Here is a 20,964-nt window from a genome sequence, read left to right as displayed (position 1 = left end):
TCTGAAACTTCAGGTGGTCCATTCAAGTTTGAGAAGGGCACGGAGGCCATTCCAGAGGGAGGCTCCTGCAGAGGAGAGAGATCTACCCCCCACTCTCTGCCTGGAGAAATGTCTAACCCTTCGAGAGTTGGAGGTAGCTGCGGTAAGGCCTCGAGAAGGAAGGTATTTTGGAAGAAAGTGTTGGATGTAGTGTGGGCCCCTACCCCAGAAAGCCTTGTGGACAATGCAAAGGGTCTTGAACTTTATCCTTGCAGCCACCGGGAGCCAGTGGAGAGATTTCAGGGCTAGAGAGATGAGATCCCTGGGCTTGAGGGCAAGGATAAGTCTTGCAGTCCTGTTCTGTATTAGTTGCAGAGGGCGGAGAGTATAAGAAGGCAGATTGAGAAAGAGGCTGTTGCAGTAGTCCAGCCTAGAGAGGAACAGGGCCCTGGAGACAGTGAGCTTCTGGGGGAAAGTGAGAAAGGGAAAAGTCCCTTTGAGGAGGAGCAGCTGGTAGTGGGACTTCTTGGTGACATCTGAGATGTGAGGAGAGAGAGTGGAGTCGAAGATGACTCCCAAGGTTTTTTGCCTCGCAGGAAGACGAAGGAAGAGGGTACAAGGTGGGTAGCCAGAGCGATAGGGAAATCAGGGGTCCCAATGAGAAGGATCTCCGTTTTACTGGCATTAAGGCATAGATCGTTGGAGGCGCACCAATCCTGAATTGTGGATAGACAGTCAGTAATGAGCGAGAGAGGAGAAGAGCCTGAAGGAAAGCTGAGTGTCATCCGCATAACACTGAAAGTTAGAGGAGAAGGTAGAGATCAGGTGGGCCAAAAGGGCCAAGTAGTGATTGAAAAACCAGGGTGAGAGGATAGAGCCCTGCGGAACGCCACAGGTAGAGAGAGAGGTGGTGGAGAGAAAGGGACCAAGTTGGACCCGGCAGGGGAAGTCCAAGAGGAAGGAGGTCAGCCACTCCATGGCCTGATCCATGATGCTCAGGTTTTCACGTAGTCGATTGATCAGGATGGCGTGGTTGACTGTGTCAAAAGTAGAGGAAAGATCAAGGAGGATCAGGACTGAAGGAATGCTGGAATGAAGGTTAGAGAGCAGATCTTCACGGGTGTTCAGTAGAGCAGTTTCCGTGCCTCTGGCAGCTCTGGAGCCAGACTGATGATAATGTAGACAACCAATTCAGCGTCGAGATTAAGCTGGGAGATGCCCAGGTGTAGCTGTCCTTTTTGTAAACTGAAGGGGAGAGTTTGCAGAGGTTGAGTGTGGGTTCCTGTATAAATGGCCTGGATTTGGAAGCTGAAGACCAGTCGACCACTGGAGCTGAAGAAGAAGAAGAAGAAGAAGAAGAAGAAGAAGAAGAAGAAGAAGAAGAAGAAACTTCTGTGGCTACTCCCAGCGACCGGAGATGCCTACTGTGTACCCGCTGCCTGTGCTGTCCACTTCTTTGATGGGACAGAGGAGTCATGAAGACTAAGACTACGACTCCGACCCATAGGCTGGTGGGATCAAACAGGCTTAAGAAGACCAGCATTTCGAGCGATCCCACACAAGCTGTGACCTTCTGGGCTGGAGGTGCCTACTGTGTAACTGCTGCCTGTGCTGTCCACTTCTTTGATGGGACAGAGGAGTCCCGAAGTCTCTGCTTCCGACCCATGGACTGGTGGGACCAAACAGTCTTAAGAAGACCTGCATTTCGAGCCATCCCACACAAGCTGTGACCTTCTGGGCAGCAACCCGTCAACACCTTGGGACCTTGAGCCTGAGTGCTGTGCAACATCTTCCAAAGAACGAATCTCACAGAAACGTCGGTGGACTCCTGCTGGACCTCCAGAGACACAATTCCACTCTTTGAAGTTCCCTCACCAGAGTGCTGGACCAAGATAGCGAGGCAAATCCGATTGGCGACAACTATCCTTCATCTGATACTTTGAAAAGGGTGCTGAAATCACAGAGCCATGAGCAACACTGAAGAATCCTTTGTTGGGAGCCTTTTCTGTTGACTGCTGCTGCAAGTTCCCATCCAGAGTCGTGTCTTTCGTCACTGCAACCAAAAATCCGGAGACCGGGTCCTGTGCTACTGCATCATGAAGATGTCCGTCTGCAAGCTCTTCATCACTGCTGAGGTACTGTGAGGCTTGGGGTGAATGCTTGCCTAAAGTCTTGTGTCGCTCCTGTGTGGCTAGGGTGGTTATTCAGCTGTTTGGGAGTTCACCCATACCGTTCGCCCAGGCCTTACACTGGAAAGCCTATAGGGCGCCTGAACACTTCTACTAACTTTAAAGTCTGATACTTGTTTGATGAGAAATCCTCTGGAACTCTTACTTTCCTACACTTCTGACTTATCCTGACCTGCCTACAGCTGGCTCCTGGACCACCAGAGTCCCCTTCTACCTCTGAGAACACACATGGCCTAGAATAGGGAAGGACTCCAAAGTACAAAGCCTCTGCAGAGAAAATATTACAAGTGTTGCAAAACTTACTTGCTATGTGTTAGTGTGCAACTTCGGTTTCTTAAAAAAGAATACGTTACTTTTTTGTATACTTTTCAGAGGAGCAGTAAGCAACTCAGTTATTGTAACTCAGTTATTTACTTGTCTTTGAATTGTGTTCCACGCTTCTTAAAAGTAACATTGGTGTGCCTGCATATTCCTGAAATAGAATGTGTACAAGGGTTTACTACCATTTGGGTTTTACCCACCTTGAATAGCACATTGCCATTCTAAATGTGTAACATTAGGTTTTGCTTACCTTCAACTGCTTACGGCCTTTCTAAAAAACGTCTTAGAAGTCTTGCTTACTTTAGAATTGAGTTACACTATTCTGAAAAGTAACATTGGTATACTGCCTATTCCTATAATCGAAAAAGTGTAAGAGTGTATTACCGATGTGGTTTTACTCACCTTGAACAGCTTACTGCCATTCTAAATTATTATTTATTAAATGTGTATACTGAGTTCTTACTTATCCGTGAAGTGCATACTGCCCCTCTGAAAAGTTATTCATAAGTTCTTGCTTACCTTAGAATTGTGCTCCCCTATTCTGAAAAGGAATGCTGGTAGAACTATATTATGCTAGAAACTGAATTTTATTTTATTTATTGTGTATTTATAAAGCACCCATAGACAATGTGTTTCGAGGCGCAACAAGACAAGAGGGTGGGGGTACCGGGAGGACAAAAACAATCCTACTAGGCCTTGTGACATTTGGATCATGAGAGTGCAGTAAGAGAAGTGCAGAGAGTGGGGTGGGGGCATGGAAGGGCTTGTGAGAAAAAAGCAAGTGCCAAGGGAGGCCAGGTGGGCAGAGTCCAGGGAGGCAGAGAGTGCAGGGGAAGGAAGGTCCACAAGCTAAGTGCAAGGTATGGGGCTGAAGGGCTACAAGGGTGCAGGTCCAGCCAGGCTAGTGCAGGGGGAGGGGCCCGGAAGGACTGGACTGGGGGGGGGGGGGGGCTGATGCCCTGTGAGACTCAGAAGGAACCAGGCAGGTAGTCAAGAGGCAGATGGGGACATTAGCAGGGGCGGGGGAGAGGGAAGGAAGAAGAGAAAAGGAAGGTCTTGAGAAGCTTCTATAACTTAAGCAGATCCGGCTCCAGTCTGAGAGGGACAGGGAGGCCATTCCACAGGGAGGCACCTGCGGAGAGACCTACCCCCCACTCACTGCTTGGAAAAGCGTCTGACCTGCATAGAGTTAGAACTAGATGACCGAAGGGCTCTTGCAGGGAGGTATTTAGGTAGAGAGAGTTGGATGTAGTGGGGTCCCAAGCCCCCGAAAACCTTGTGGATGATGCAGAGGGTCTTGAACTTGATCCTTGCAGCAACTGTGAGCCAGTGGAGAGATTTTAGGGCTGGAGAGATGCGGTCCATGGGATTGAGGCCAAGGATAAGTCTTGCAGTCTTGTTCTGTATTAGTTGAGGGGTACGAAGGGAAGAGTTAGGCAGATTGAGGAAGAGGCTGTTGCACTAGTCCAGCCTGTAGAGGACCAGAGCTCTGGAGACATTGAGTTTCTGGCGGAATATGTGGAAAGGGAGAATGCCTCTGAGGAGGTGCATCTGAAAGTGGGCCATCATGGCAAGGTCCGTGATGTGAGGAGAGAAGGAGAGAGCGGAGTTGATGACACCAAGGTTTTTTACCTCACAGGAGGGTGAGGGGAGAGGACCCATGAAGGGCAGCCAGAGAGTGGGAGGGAAGGAGGGAGCAATGGCCCCAATGAGAAGGCTCTCTGTCTTACTGGCATTAAGGCAGAGATTGTTAACAGTAACTGACATAGTGTACTACCAAAAGGGTCTGCTTACCTTGAATTGCCTATTGCCATTCTAAAAGCATAGTGTTGGTTTTTATAATGTGTTTATGACTAATAGTACTTACCGATCTGAAGAATTGTCTTTGCCTCTGTATAAATAAATAAACCTTTATTTTTACCACACATCAGTGTGTATTTCTTTGGACTATATGCATGCTACAAGTTCTTTTTTCCTATCTACAGCCTTCTCTCCCTCCTAGGATAAGCCTGACTAATCTGTCCATGCTCCCATAATAAGTAGTACAGGTCTATACTAAGAGTTGGAGATGTCTGTATTGCTCCAAAGTATAACTTTATGAATCCCCTTGTGTGGATTTTTAGAAAAACTGTCCTTACACCATGGAGTCTGCCAGACCCCGTCATGATGCTGCAGGGCCCCCTCGCTGCTCTGATTATCCGCTCTCACACAACTCTGTTTGGCCTAACTCAGGTTCATATGTTTGTCTGTGGTGTGCTGGGCAGACCACCGATAATGTATTTTTCTCTGCTGCGTCACGGGCCTTTGCAGCCACCCTCCAGACCTCCATTCACCCGTGTGCTGCTCAGGGGAGTCCATTACCAAGACAGGAAGAGGTGCGGCTCTGCCTGCATACAAGGCTACGGATGTGGTGGTGGCCCTTGGGATTCCCCTATATAGCACCTCCAGGGCCAGCATTACATAGTGAGCAGTGGTCCCTGGCCCACAGGGTCTTGAGGCACCCATCTCCTAGACAGAGGTTATATCTTACACTTGGGGTCTGTGGGGTGTTCACCTGTGCAAAATAAAACCATTCCCAAACAGAGCTTATATCTCACACTAGCCCAAGGCCATCTTAAGTTATGGTGCAATCTGCCCTGGGTGTGCAGATGCATTTTATGTAACCCATAATACAGCAGCAGAAGGAGCTCCTTGCAATACAGCACTACCTCTAAGCATGATGCATCAGTATCATCACCACATTCAGTATTACAGGATGGCTTATCAGACACCTTGCAGTACTAAAGCTATGTTTGCTGTACAGGTACAGTGCAAACATTATTTTCACCATGACCAGAATTGAAGTAAACCTGATTTTTTCAAATATTGTTTTCTTTTTGCTCATAGGTATGCACACTAACCCGGGAAGACAATCGTGAAATCGGCAAAATACCAGAGGACGAGCAGCTGCATGTATTACCGTTGTACAGAGTATCTACCGTGGACGAATTTGGAAGTGTAGAAGGCCAGGAGAAGAAAATAAAAAGTGGTGCCATCCAGGCTCTGCACGCCTTTCGTCGACCAGTAAGGATGCATTCTGAGCCTGTAAAGACTTGCAGGCAGAAAAAATTAGAAGCCAAGAGGGCAGCTGCAGAAAGGCTTTCTGGTTTGGAGAATGGGTCCAGCAAAAGTGAAAAAGAAAAACCATCTCGCCAGAAGCATGGAGAGTCTGCCGCTCATGCTAAACAATTAGCAGGTAATTAACTTCTCCGTACCATATTTTCTGTGCACTGGTTCTTATTTACTCAATCATTTAGGAGAAATCTCCTTATGGAAAAAGAACACTTAGCAAACAGTTGAGCTTGTGTATTCTGGTCCCCTTGCCCCCATTTTACTACCGTGGTGCTGCATTTCCCCAGGGCAACCCTTGCGGCCTCCAATCGCGCGTTCCAGCTTCCCCCTTCCCCTGGCCCTTATTAGCCAATTTGTCCGTATGTGCTGGTGAGGGCCTAACCCTCTGCACACCTGCTCCCTGTGTCATTTCCATCTTGGCAAACAGGTGAAAGTGTATATTCTGGTCCCCATGCCCCCATTCTACTGCCATGATGCTGCATTTCCCCAGCGCGTCCCTCGCGGCCTCCAAACCTGCATTCCAGCTTCCCCCTCCCCAGTCCCGCCTCCCGTGCCCTCCCCCTGGCCCTTATTGGCCAATTTGTCCGTGTGCGCTGGCGAGGGCCTAACGCTCTACACACTTGCTCCCTGTGCCATTTCCATCTTGGCAAACATGTGAGCGTGTGTATTCTGGTCCCCCTGCCCCCCATTCAACTACCATGGCGCTGCATTTCCCCAGCGCGACCCTCACAGCCTCCAAACCTGCGTTCCAGCTTCCCCCTTACCAGTTCCCGCCTCCCGTGCCCACCCCCTGGCCCTTATTGGTCCACCCCTCCTTATCCTGGACCTGACCTGGGCAGCCCTCCGCCCGGCAGCCTCTGCGGCTAAGGGCCCTGAAGTGAAGGGTGGCTCCAACTGAGGCGGCTCCAGAATGTGTCAGCAGGGGAAGCCAGTGACCAGCCTTCAACCCGCAGCAACTACCAAGGTAAGTGTGGCATGGGTGGGGATTAGAGCAATCACTCTACTCCAGAAAGCCCTGCCACTCTACCTTACCTCAGAACATAGCTGGCCAGGCTTCTATTACTAACCAGCTCCACACAGGGTGAGGATTGTTAATTATTAACCGAGCTACACTGGTACAGTACTGTGAACATTAACATGCGTCACACTCTTGGGGAACTGTTAATTTTGCTTGAGCCATATTTAGATAGTACCACAATGGGATGAAACTGTGATTATTAAGATAGAGCTGTGAATGATATGATATGATATGATATATGATATGGAATTTATAATGTGCCTATACACAAGTGTTTCAAGGTGTGACGAGGCAAGGGAGGGGGAACAGGGGAAGACAGATAACGATCCTACTAGGCCAGGTGTCCGTCAGATCGCGCAAGTGCATGGGAAGGGGGAAGGGATAAGTGCGAGGGGGAAGGGAGAGGGGAAAGTGCAGTACATGGGATAGTAGGATAAATAAGAATAAATAAAACGTCCAGCTGGTGGCAAGTGCAAGGTAAGTGCAGGCATAAGTGCAGGTAGGGGGGCTGTGGGGATACAGAAACAGTCTCCAGGTGCAGGGGTTGCCAGAGAGGCAGTGAAGGTGAGCAACTGGCAGGGCCTGGGCCCGAGAGCAGAAAGGGTGGCCATGTAACCAGTGCAGTTTCAGCCAGGAAATCAGCAGGGGAGAGGGGGAGAGAAAGCAGAAGCAAAGAGGAAGGTTTTGAGGTGCTTCCTGAACCGGAGATGGTTCTCCTCAAGTTTCAGGGAGGCAGGAAGGCTGTTCCAGCGAGATGCCCCTGCCGAAGAGAGAGATCTACCACCAACCCGTTGCTTGGAGAAGCGACTGACCCTGAGGGAGTTGGAGGCGGATGAGCAAAGAGCTCGGGAAGGAAGATATTTAGGAAGAGAGAGTTGAAGGTATTGCGGCCCCAGAAGGCTTTCTTGACAATGCAGAGGGTTTTGAACTTAATCCTCGCAGCCACTGGGAGCCAGTGCAGAGATTTCAGTCCTGGAGAGATACGATCCCTGGGCTTGAGGTCAAGGACAAGTCTCGCAGTCCTGTTCTGGATAAGTTGCAGAGGGCGGAGAGTAGAGGCGGGCAGATTTAGATAGAGGCTGTTACAAAAGTCCAGTCTAGAGAGAACCGGGGCTCTGCAGACAGTGAGCTTCTGGGGGAAGGAGAGGAAAGGAAGAATACCTCTGAGAGGTGCAGATGGTAGTGAGACTTCTTAGAGACGTCAGAGATGTGAGGCGAGAAGGAGAGTGTGGAGTCCAAGATGACCCCGAGTTTTTAACCTTGCAGGTGGGAGCAGGAAGAGGGCCAAGAGAGGCAGGCCAGAGAGCTGCAGGGAAGGAGGGAGTGGGTGTGCCGATGAGTAGAATCTCAGTCTTACTGGCATTAAGGTAGAATGTTAACCTGCATCATCCTGTTAGGGAACTGTCAATATTAGCAATATAGTACTCTCAAATCAAGGGATAACAAACCATCTATGTCCGTTATATTACGAAAACCTACTGTATCACATTATGGAAACCTACTGTATTATGAAGCATAGGCCTCTCTCCCACTATACAGGACCCTCAAATATAGGTGTAGCCTCCATCTTTGTCTATTGTATGGTGAAACCTACTGCATTGTGGAACCTAGGCCTTTCTTCCACTATACTGGACTCTCAAATCTAGATGTAGCCTCCATATTCGTCTATTATACGGTGAAAGGTAATGGATTGTGAAACCTAGGCTCCTCTCCCACTATACAGGACTCTCAAATCTAGGCATTAAGCCAAATTGCGAAGATTAGCGGCAAGCCATATAACCCACTTACCAAAAAGCTAAAATTCCTGCATACTTAACTCACACAAAAATCCACACAACCACCTCTCGCACAGCAAGCTGCACTCACTTCACTGCACTGCAACAACAAACACATAAGCCGCACCAACAGCACACCAGGACCGACATCGATCTGATACTCACACCAAAGCTCAGCGCACAGTGAAAACCGAACTGAAGTTGACAACAGGCCACCCCTTCTCTCACTATCCTACTCCCTCTTCACCTTACTAACCCACCCCGCCTTCTCGTTTGCAGATCCACCTGAGCACCTGGGGACCAGTTCCATTGGTGACGGTGCGCAGTACAAATAACTTTAACATTTAACATACATATACAAATCTAAGATGTCTGTGCATTAGGGAATGAGCATGTGCACAGCCAACATTATCCTAAAGGCCAGCTAAAACTCAGCACAGAGAGAGAAAATATCACCATCGGAAAGCCTTTGGAATTGCAGATGTCACAACCATTTTATCCTTACATTCAAATCACAGGGATCTCCAAATCAGTATATATGTTTCAGTTGTTACAAATATTTTAATGGTAGGGTGAGTCTTGTGAAGAATTAAATTATCACAAAGTCCAGTGTGAATTATGTACTTAGTGATTCCCACATTTGACCCTTTTATCATAGACATATTTGGCAAATTTAAAGATCTTTGGTTATTATTTTGTTCCCCAAATGCTCTTTGATTTTTGGTAAAGTAGGCTGAAACTCCTGCTTGTGCTATTTCTTCACTTCTCTTTTCTCAACGGGTACAGAAGAGCACAGTGGGAGTATACCCCACTGTCTATGTTGGAATGTTAACCTATCAGGAAATAATACATATGGTTATTCTAGGTTTTATTCTCGATTTTGATAATGTGCATTGGTCAGTAAGACAAGTGCAACTTTCTTATTATGACAACAGTATACACTGGAAGTGATCATTAGAAATAAACATAGTACAATTGTAAAAAGTGCCAATTCGCAATGTTAGTAAAATAAATAAATATATTTTTGGTACATGCTTTGCCAAAAGAAAACCAGCCTTCCCCTCAAAGTATCTGTTTCTGGTTGTGCAGCTGTCAGCCAAAGGGGCCGGCTAGCTGTAGCAAACATGCACCTGACTACACCTCTCTCACCCAAAAGAAAGAGAGAGAGAGAGAGAGAAAGAAAGATGGAGAGGGAGGGAGAGAAGGAGAAAGAGAGTTAGAGCAGGATTTATTGCTTAGTGAAATAAATAAGTCCAAATTTACTGGATAGTGTGACGAATCTGGGGATGTCATCCGTTCTCCCCTAAGGGGAGACCTTTCCCATGGGGTCAGGGCAGTGCATCCACAGTACAATAATCCCCCTGGGGGTGGTGCACTGAGGCAGGATCACATAGGGAAGGAAGCCCTCTATGGGATTAGGGGCGACCATTATTGGAGAACGCAGTATGACATATTGTCAGAACACCCAACCCCTTCTCCACCAATAAATCATCCTTCCCCTGCTTTGGATAGAGCCAATGTTTTTTGTTGTCAAGTCAATCAATAAAACATACTTTACATAACTGAAAGTCATGAAAATACAAAGTATTATGAAAATGCTTTAGTGACTGGTACTGTGAAGATGATGATGGCCGGGAGTCCAAGGAGATCTCTCATGAACCTGGGTGAGCGGTCTAGCTTCTCGAGACCAGCGATTGGCCCAAGGCAGTACAACAATCCCACATGGGAGTTTGAATGGAGCTCAGCTGGGATGCAAGAGAGAGGGAAGGATCCTCCTGAGGAGGAACAGCGGGAGCCGGGTATTGGAGCGGCAGACATGGACCAAAGGGGGAAGAGTAACCAAAGGAACTGGAGTGCCTGAGCATAGTCCAGGACGAAAGGACTACTCAGGCTGCTGCAGAGCAAATACTTTGGACACCCCAGGAGCCAGCAAACTGCGAGAGAGAGGGAACACACAGACGAGAAGAGTGTCATGAACATGCCCTCATGTCCCCAGCCATCCAAGATGTCAGGCTGGAGCCAGGCCACGGTCACCTACATGGCCCTCAAGGGCCTCTCCATCCCTCCAAAGACCCACTTGGAGTCAGAATTGGCGCTTGTGGCACCAGACTCACTCACTCCCATAGGATAGCATTGGGGATTGGACTTGTAGTGCATTGATGGGGACAAGATGGATGCGACACCTGGGATACCCAGTGACTATTTAAGCCACGCCCAGGCTGAGAAACACGCGTTGCGTTTTCTGCATCTGCAGCGTGGCACTCGCCGTGTTCGGATCGGTCTCCAGTAGGCCTGCATCTTTCTTCTGCACTCAGCTCCTGCAAGAACAAGAACACCGTTAGGAACAGCCTTACCTTGCGGCGCTTCTGTCCATCATTCATCACTTCTTCAGTTCTGCGGGCATCTTCGGCGGTGTCATTCCCCATCCCGGCACGCCGCTTCCTAAGGAAAAGGGAAAAGAACAGAAAAAAGGCATTAGTAAGCATTCAGCAAATCTTCGCTTACTTTAAAGACTGTACAAGCTTCAAACGCTTACCTGAATCCCAGCCGCTCTGGAAGAACTCTGTCTCCGGGACTTCTCATCCATCTGCCAGAGGGAAAAGACACTCCAGGTTAGCGTGGAAACATCTAGTGGCGCTGCATACCGCGCTTACTCACTGCATTTCTTCTTCATAACCGGCATCCACGCTGAAAACGTCGCGGCACCTAAAAGACACAGAACAAGAACTCAGTTCAATACAAATACGAAAGGGTCGCCTCGCGCATCACGCTCTCACTCACCTTCAGCGCTACTCATCTCAGCAGCACGCCGCCATCCCGGACGCCGGCCATCATCTGAGGAAGGAAAGGAACGTTGTTAGAGAACTGTTCAAAAGACTCATTATACTTAACTGTCGGACTCTTGCCAGTGAAGTAACTAGGCAGCAACGAGCCCGCATCAATCAACGCTCCCCTGCGCTGAAAGCAAGACAGAGAGCACACTATCCAAGAAAACAAGGTGAACTGTGGATCAAAGAGAAGGGTTGGACCCCGGGGAAGAAGGGGTTCAAGCACAATAGGGAGACAATAGGGAGTTAAACTCTACCAATCCTGTGGTTCAGGCCCAGTCTCCAGTCGAGTAGACTCCAGGGAAGGGTTCTAGGTTGTAAGAGGTCAGAACAGGCTGAGTGACGTCCCCGTGGATACCAAGTGAGCATTACAGAATGCAAAGCCTCACATCAAAATCCACCTGGGCTTCATGGAAACGTCAGAAACTGACCAGTTAGCCCACATGTTGGGGCAGCTACGTTCCGAAGTACATGCAGCCAGGCAGGAGACCAACACCCTGAGGACAGAGCTGATAGTAGCCAAAGAACGCACTGATGATTTAAACCGGCAACCTCTCCAGTTTCAAGCAGGGCATGCACCATTGCCGGGAAGCGTGCCCTCGATGCCAGCACCATCAGCCAATCCCGTTCAGATAACCCTTCCTGGGGCAGTTCCCTTGGGCCTGCCCGAACGATTTACGGGGGATCCCAAGAGGTTTGCAACGTTCATGAACCAGTGCCGCCTGCACTTCCTTTGTAGGCCAGGGGCCTTTCCGAATGACCAATCACAGGTCGCTTTAGTGCTATCCTACCTGAGCGGTAGTGCCGTGGACTGGTCTTTACCCTTTGTGGCCCAAGTCGATCCTTTGCTGCATGGCTTCAGGGGCTTTCAGCAGGAAATGGAAAAGCTGTTCGCCCGTCGTACTCATGGGCAGGCATTAGACAATGAACTTCTGTCCCTCCGCCAAGGGAATCAAGACCTATTAACATACATAGCCACGTTCAATAGACTCGTAGTTGAAGCAGAATGGCCAGTGGAGAAGAGAACCACGTTATTTCATCGGGCGTTGCAGGTGGAGCTCAAGGATGTTCTCGCACAAGTAGTGAACCCCCCGAAAGACTGCTCAGAATTCATTGACCTTGTTGTTCAACTGGATCATAGGTTGCAGGACCGAAGAGCAGATCGAACCAGACCGGACCCTCGCCCTATGTATGTGCGTTCAAAGAATAATGTTGCCCAAACAACGGAAGGCTCAGGAGAACCAATGCAAATCGGGGGGGGGGGGGGTCAGATCCCCCTTGACTAAAGCGGAAAGGGATAAAAGGAGACAGCAGCAGTTATGTCTGTACTGTGGAAGGTCAGGTCATTTCCTTAAAGAGTGCCCTGTGAAGCCACCGAGGAGGACGGTAGGGGCCACGAACAAGGAAGATACCATCAAGGAATCGGAAAACTCCCCAGCCCGGCAAGTGTAGGGGTCCACTTGTCGAGCGAAGATAGTGCAAAATGGGAGGTCTGTAGTTCACTATCTGTGGTCTGGATCAATCACCAACAACCATCTCGAATGCACACAGTAAGAGCGTACATAGACAGTGGAGCCGTTGGAAATTACATCGACCAGGAACTTGCAGCAAAGATGGGGCTTCCGTTACGCCCTAAATCAACCACTGATACTGTTACCACTGTCAACGGCACGGAAATAGCTTCTGGTCCAGTATCCCAATGCACTGCAGCTTTAACCCTTCTGTGCCAGGATGGACACCAAGAATCTATCATTTTCGACCTCATTAAGGCACCACAGTTCCGGTTGATTTTAGGAATGCCATGGTTGGTAGCTCACAATCCTCGAATCGAATGGCGAGCAAAAGAATTGGCCTTTCCCGAGACTTGCACCCACACATGTTATCACCAAGAGAAACAACCAATAGACACTAGAACCTCCACGCTTGCGACTGTGGCAATCGGCACCCTACGAAGTGAATACCAGGACTTTCAATATGTCTTTCAGAAAGAACAGGTTAATACCCGGCCACCGCATAGACCATACGATTGTCAAATTGACCTGATACCCTGCGCACAAATCCCTTGTGGGCGAATTTACGCACTCACAGATTTACGCGAGCACCTAAAGGCCTATCTTGGGCAATACCTGGCCAACGGGTTCATCCGTTCCTCGAAGTCTCCAGCAGCCAGTCCTCTATTCTTTGTACCGAAAAAAGGAGGGGGACTTGAGACATGCATCGACTATCGCGCACTGACCCAGAGTACCGTAAAAAACCACTACCCCCTGCCACTGATCCCTGAATTGTTTGATCAAGTCAAAAATGCCCAAATCTACACAAAACTAGACCTTAGGGGGGCATATCACCTTGTTCGCATAAAACAGGGGGACGAATGGAAAACCGCTTTTTGCACCAAATATGGCTTGTACGAATATCAAGTAATGCCCTTTGGCCTTTGCAACGCGCCTGCTGCATTTTAATACTTCATGAACGATGTCCTACGGGAATCGATTGATGTCTGTGCTCTAGTGTACATCGACAATATCCTAGTATATTCTGCATCAAAGCAGGACCATGTTAAACACGTCCTATCCGTATTGGAGAAACTCTGTCAACACCAGCTCTACGCCAAGCTCGAAAAGTGCTCATTCCACATATCCGAGGTGGAATTCCTGGGCTTTATACTCAGACCGAATGGAATCCGAATGGATGTACACAAGGTAGATGCTATCCTGAACTGGCTATCCCCAAATTCATTCAAGGGGGTTCAAAGTATGCTGGGTTTTGCAAACTTCTGCCGCCGGTTCATCCCAGGATTTTTGCAAATCGTGCATCCCATCACGTCATTGCTAAGGAAAAGCAACAATAAGTTTCAGCGGACAACAGAAGCCGAGGAGGCTTTCCAGGAACTTAAAGCAAGATTCACATCTGCCCCCATCTTACGCCACCCTCGCCCTGATCTCCCATACCTGGTGGAAACAGACGCCTCAAGCATGGCTATGGGAGCCGTCCTCTCACAAAAGGACCCCGAAACGGGCCAGTTACAACCTGTTGCCTTCTGGCCGCGTAAATTCACACCCCCCGAACTCAATTACGGTATCACAGATAAAGAACTCCTGGCCATTAAGTCAGCATTTAAGGCATGGCGGCACTACCTCTTGGGCGGCAGACACACAATCACCGTAACAACTGACCACCGGAACCTCCAGTACCTAAAAACGGCAAAGGCCCAATCCTCACTACAACTACGTTGGGCTCTTTTTTTTTTGCTGAATATGACTACGTGATTACATTTTGACCAGGGGTGAAAAACGGGAAGGCTGATGCCCTTTCCCGTATGGGGGTGGAAGAGCAAGGGTATCAGACCCCTGACCCAATAGCAATCATCCCGAGTGACAAGCTCCTAGGAATCACAGCAACCATAACTCAGAAAGAAAGAAGTACATGAAGAAATCCAAAACCTGATGAGTCCGGAGCAATTACAAGCGTGGAGTGCACAAGGAGAACATTACATGTTAAAAGATCAATTGCCCTACTTCAGGAATCGTTTATTCTTACCAAACCAAGAACTACGAGAACAAGTCATGTCCGCTTATCATGATTCCTTGATCGAGGGCCACCCCGGAATCGCTAAAACCCTAGCCAAGGAAAAACTAAACGATATTGGTGGCCCATGTGGCGTAAAGACATTATCCAATTCATCCTATCTTGTGGAGTGTGTGCTCAAAACAAGTCATCCAAGCAGAAACCTGCTGGGCTATTACAACCATTGGAAATCCCACCAGCACCCTGGCACACGTTGTCCCTCGATTTTATTACTGACTTACCAGCCAGTCAAGGGTTTAACACTATTCTTGTGGTCGTGGACCTATTTTCAAAGATGGCACATTTCATTCCTCTTAAGGTGCTCCCAAATGCTTCCACTCTGGCAAAGGTATTTCTTAAAGGCATCGTACGGCTCCATGGGTTTCCTTCAATTTTGGTCTCAGACCAAGGTACTCAATTTGTATCTAACCTCTGGAGAAAATGCTGCTCTATGGCCCAGATCGACATCCGGCTATCCACCAGTCATCATCCCCAAAAGGATGGTCAAACTGAGAGGACAAATCAGACGCTCGAGCAGTATCTGCGTTGCATGTTACACCAAGCCGAAGGAAGCTGGTTCAACCTTTTATGGATAGCTGAATATGCTTATAATTCCCTACACACCAGCACTGGGCAGACACCCTTTTATACCATGTATGGCAGGCATCCACGTACTTCTGAGTTGGACGTTTCTACAACCCTAGAAATGCTGGCAGTCAAAACCTTGCACACGACCATTTCTCAAACCTTTAAAAGGGCAGCTGAACACTTACTTCAAGCTAAGAATCGCCAAAAGAAGTTTGCTGATCAACACTGAGAAAAGGCCCCCAACTACCAAGTGGAAGACAAAGTCTGGCTGGCGTCTAAGCACGTGTCCATTAAAGGAACCCAAACTTTCCGTCCAAGGTACCTGGGTCCATTCACCGTCACTGCTGTGATAAATCCTGTGGCGGTCAGACTAGCTTTACCGTCAAACATGCAGATTCATCCTGTGTTCCACCTGTCTCTCCTTAAACCTGTTCAACCTGGGACCCGGGTAGCAACGCCACCACAGCCAGTAGTAGTCGCCGGGGAGCCAGAATTTGAAGTCAAGGACATCCTGGATTCAAAATACGTCAGATCCAAATTATACTACTTAGTAGACTGGAAGGGGTATGGTCCACACGAAAGGACAAGGGAGCCTTGTGAGTACATCCATGCACCTCGCTTGCTTAGACGATTTCATCAAAACCATCCAACCAAACCAGGACCAGACGGAAGAGCCACCTTGAGAGGGGCCTTTTGGGGGAGTGCTGTCATGATTCATGCCCCTCATGTCCCTAGCCCTCCAAGATGTCAGGCTGGAGCCTGGCCACGGTCACCTACATGGCCCTCACGGGCCTCTCCATCCCTCCAAAGACCAACTTGGAGTCAGACTTGGCTCTTGTGGCACCAGACTCACTCACTCCCATAGGATAGCATTGGGGATTGGACTTGTAGTGCATTGATGGGGACAAGATGGATGCCCCAACATAATTTGGTTCCCAGAACTGCATGTGCAGTCTAGCCTTTTGGGTGTGGTTCAGCCCAGAGACACCTGGGATACTCGGAGACTATTTAAGCCACGCCCAGGCTGAGAAACACGCTTTGCGTTTTCTGCATCTGCAGCGTGATATTCACTATGTTCGGATCGGTCTCCAGTAGGCCTGCATCTTTCTTCGGCGCTCAGCTCCTGCAAGAACAAGAACACTGTTAGGAACATTCTTACCTTGCAACGCTTCTGTCTATCATTCATCGCTTCTTCAGTTCTGCGGGCATCTTCGGCGGTGTCATTCCCCATCCCGGCACGCCGCTTCCTAAGGAAAAGGGAAAAGAACCGAAAAAAGGCATTAGTAAGCATTCAGCAAATCTTCCCTTACTTTAAAGACTGTACGAGCTTCAAACGCTTACCTGAATCCCAGCCACTCTGGGGGAACTCTGTCTCTGGAACTTCTCATCCATCTGCCAGAGGTAAAAGACACTCCAGGTTAGCGTGGAAACATCTAGAGGCGCCGCATACCGCGCTTACTCACCGCATTTCTTCTTCATAACCGGCATCCAGGCTGAAAACATTGCGGCACCTAAAAGACACAGAAAAATAACTCAGTTAAGTACAAATACGAAAGAGTCACCTGGCGCATCGCGCTCTCACTCACCTTCAGCGCTACTCATCGCAGCAGCACGCCGCCATCCCCGGACGCCGGCCATCATCTAAGGAAGGAAAGGAACGAAGTTAGAGAACTGTTCAAAAGACTCATTATACTTACCTGTCGGACTCTTTTCAGTGAAGTAACTAGGCAGCAATGAGCCTGCATCAATCAACGTGCCCCCTGTGCTGAAAGCAGGATGGAGAGCACACTATCCAAGAAAACAAGGCGAGCTGTGGATCAAAGGGAAGGGTTGGACCCCGGGGAAGAAGGGGTTCAAGCACACAGAGACAATAGGGAGTTAAACTCTACCAATCCTGTGTTTCAGGCCCAGTCTCCAGTCGAGTAGACTCCAGGGAAGGGTTCAAGGTCGTAAGAGGTCAGAACAGGCTGAGTGAAGTCCCTGTGGATACCAGGTGAGCGTTACAAGAGGCATCTACAGAGCCGCTGCACAACCCACCGGTCACCCGATCGCTATTGGAGCCTCGAGAAGGGACGCTGCTGGATGGGAAACACTGGTACCTGCGCCAAAAAAACAATCGGGTATGCAGGTTACCTCAGAGGCCTTAGAGGTCTAGGGGAGCAACGGGGTGGACCCAGAAGCCAGAAGGAGAGGGTCATGGACCCCGACATAGATAAGAAGTTGCACACAAGCGGGTATGGGACCCTAAATGAAAAAGAAACAAATCACAAAGAGTTGTATGCTTGGCAGAAAAGTGAACAAGCATATACAATGCTGCAATGCAAGTCTGGGACCCGTACCCAAATAACGAGTTGAGAATAAGAGTATGCGGCCCTAATTGCAAAGGAAGTGAAACACGAAGAGATGTATGCTTGGCAGGAGAGTAAACCAAGCAGGTGTTACTTTAGTGTGAGTCTGGGACCCGCACCCATATGAAAAACCAAAGTTAAGTGACGAAGATGAAGAGGGCCTGGGCCCCTGCTAGAGAAAGAGAGACAGTCCATAAGAGGACACTGGCTTGGCAGGAGAGTGAACCAAGCTGTATAAAGTGTCGAGTCTGGGGCCCACACCCACATGAGAGATTGAAAAAAAAGAGGGTCAAGAACCCTGGAACTGTTAAAGGAAACCCTACACTTGGAGCGTGCCAAGTTGGTAAAATAAAGAACTGTGAAATCCATGTTAAAAGGAATACACTTGATAACTGAGTGTGCCAAGTTGGTAGGCTAAAGAACTGGGTATCCATGCTAAAAGTGAATCCTATGCTTGGTCGCAGAGGGTGCCAAGTTGGCAGGATAAAGAACTGGGAAATCCATGTTAAAGGGAATCCTACGCTTGATAGCGAAGTGTGCTAAATTGGTGTGATAAAGAACTGTGAAATCCCTGTTAAAGGGAATCTTGCATTTGGTGCAGAGTGTGTCAAGTTGCTGGGACAAAGATCAGTGAATCCAAGAAGTATATCCTTGAGGTTGAACCAGTGACATTTTTTCAAAAGGGCTAAAGGGGCTCAGGAGCCATAAGCAAAAGGAAATAAGATATGTCGACATCTAGAGGAAAGGAGCAATACCCTAGCTTTGGAACATTAGATTTTTGAACATTGTTTTCTCATTACCTTTTACCACCAGTGAGACTTGGAACCTTTCTGTTGATTGTTTATATTTCTGTACACTGTTTGCTTTTCTCACCACCCTTTTATTACCAGAGAGACTGGGAACTTTTCTATCGGTTGAAACCACAACAAACACTTTTACTTTTGAGAAAAGTTCATCTTTGCACAGTTTCTTTACGTTATTAGTGTTAGGAACAGAGGTAGGTTTGAGACATGATAGTGACAGACTTTTTCGTTTTGGACTTCTTGACAATAACATTAGTTTTCTTTCTTTGAGGTCTTTGAGGTAGGAAAAAGTTTAAAGGCATTTTAAATTTTAAAGACATTTTCCCAACCCTTTCTTTATCAATAAAAGTCTGTACCCAAAAGTATACCACCATTGTATGTGAGCCTTACTTCTGCACCCGTACAATAGGTCTATACATCCTAAGAAATGTTTGTAAGACCTGGAAATGGTGATTTCTGATGCTTGTTAATCTGCTTAGAATCACATGCTGTGCATATGGTCCGACATCCAGTGGTAACCGCAGAGTATTGCATCTTGTCTTTCGGGGACCGAAAGGGGACGTCGGCATAGGCGTGTCTGAAACACTATCCCGATCGTGACGTGTGTAGTACCCAAAATCCCTCACGCGCCGAGGTCCCTCAGATTGTTTTTTCCGCCCAGATAACTGGTCGCCCTATAGCGGAGCTCTTCATGAGACATTGTTTATCTTACCGAATTGTCGGTTTAATTTCCGTTAAGTCACTTCGCCCATCAAGAACATCTTCGACGAAGACTACGGGGGAATCGTCTATGGCTGTGGGTTCCGCCGCCTAAGATCCAGCCTTCGGACTTCCACGTGGTCGGGCCTTCTGGCCGGCCTACACAGTAGGGAGAGTGGGCTCGGGGATTGCTACACTGTTAAAAATGATGTCTTTCCTCTTTTCCACTGCTTTCCTTTTTGGTCTGGTCACCCTTCCCGTCTGCTATGGAAAGGACTCCATTTAGATTCTGCCCTGTGTGTAGGGTCAGATATCCGTGGAAAGACGAGCACACGTCGTGTAACGCTTGTCTCCCCCTAGAGCACGACGAGAAGCGGTGTTCAGCATGTAAACTCCTTAGACCTAAAACCCTTAAGGAGCGCCGGTTGAAGCGGTGGGCCGCGTACGGAATGTCCCGCGTGGAGCCTCCCTCCCCTGCCGCGACGGGGGTACATCTGATGACCAAACATCCAAAGCGGACGTTATAGACCTTGAGGCGGACTATTCTGGGGCTGCCACGCCCGTCCCCGACAGGGGCGTACAATCGCACCGCACAAAGCACACAACCCAAACGCCCTCCTCGACGACTTCGTCGAAGAAGGCGAAAAGCACCATCGGGTCCGCCGGAAACTTGGCGGCGCCCACGGATCGGTCTGATCCGAAGCCTTCCCCGCATCCGCAGCAGCGCATGACGACTGGGCATAACAAACATAACAAGGGCGCTACTCCCCAAACTACACGCGCCGAAGTTTCAGAACAAGAAACTTCAACGGATTCCAAGGTTTCCAAGGCCCGTACAGGCCCGAAAACTACGAGTAGGCCTCTACCCGGGAAGCCATCCGCTGGCCCTTCTGGAGCCGCGGAAGCCATTTTCACTGCCGACACATCATCGGAGGCGTTGTCTCCCGAAGATTCGTTGACCATCCGTAAGAGCATCAATAGGATTGCTACGGTGGTGAGCCTAGTACCGGTTGCGTCCACAGTTATGGGCCAATCCGCCGAACAGTTTTCCAAGGATTTGGAAGACGATTCCGAAGACTCTTACGAAGAAAGCCAGGTACCCCTCTCAAGCACCCTGAGGAGATCCTCTCAACGCCCTAGGGCGGAGAACATGGTTCCTACTCAGCTAGGTCCATTTGGGTCATCCAAGTGGACCACGGAGCAATTTGAGGGGTGTATGGATCGGCTGGAGCAGTTTTTCAGGGTTTCTGATCAACCTCTGCCAAAAAAGCTCGGGTAGACCCTAACCCTCAAACATAAGATGTCCAACACCTAGATGTCCAACACCAAGTTGACTATCAAGAAGATGTCCAGATGGACACGTATAGAGACATCTATACAGAAGAAGAGGAGTCCTCTTTTCTGGACAACTATGGGGAAGATCGAGGAGCAACGGACAACTGGGAGGACACCCAGCAGGACGATCACAACTCGGATATCGTCTGCCTCGACTCTCCTCCATTCACCCCGATTCGACAAGCTTCCCCGGTGGATGATCAATTGGCTTTCAACAACATGGTGAAAAAAGCAGCGGAATTCTTTAAAATTGCCACGCTTGAAGCCTTGCCCGAACAAGATTTCACGGGGGACATTATTAATGAAAAGCCTCCGGCAAGCCAATCTACCCCTCTCTTGAGCTCTGTAAAGAGACGGCTGGCCCCTTCCTTACTCACACCCGCTCAGACTAGGGCTGTGAACCCAA

The 20,964-nt window shown here is 48.7% G+C and overlaps 1 protein-coding gene across 1 annotated transcript in view; it reads left to right on the top strand.

Moving 5' to 3' along the window:
• TET2 (tet methylcytosine dioxygenase 2) overlaps positions 1-20,964 on the top strand; it is a 263,931-nt gene that overhangs the window by 227,877 nt on the left and 15,090 nt on the right. Inside the window, exon 9 of the mRNA XM_069630956.1 lies at positions 5,376-5,724. Coding sequence (XP_069487057.1) covers positions 5,376-5,724 — 349 coding nt within the window. The remainder of the gene's footprint in view (positions 1-5,375; positions 5,725-20,964) is intronic.

This window comes from Ambystoma mexicanum, chromosome 6q, assembly GCF_040938575.1.
Source record: "Ambystoma mexicanum isolate Mex_15411 chromosome 6q, UKY_AmexF1_1, whole genome shotgun sequence".
Lineage (NCBI taxonomy): Eukaryota > Metazoa > Chordata > Amphibia > Caudata > Ambystomatidae > Ambystoma > Ambystoma mexicanum.
Note: the sequence above shows the minus strand (reverse complement) of the source record. Positions and strands in the feature narration are given on the sequence as shown.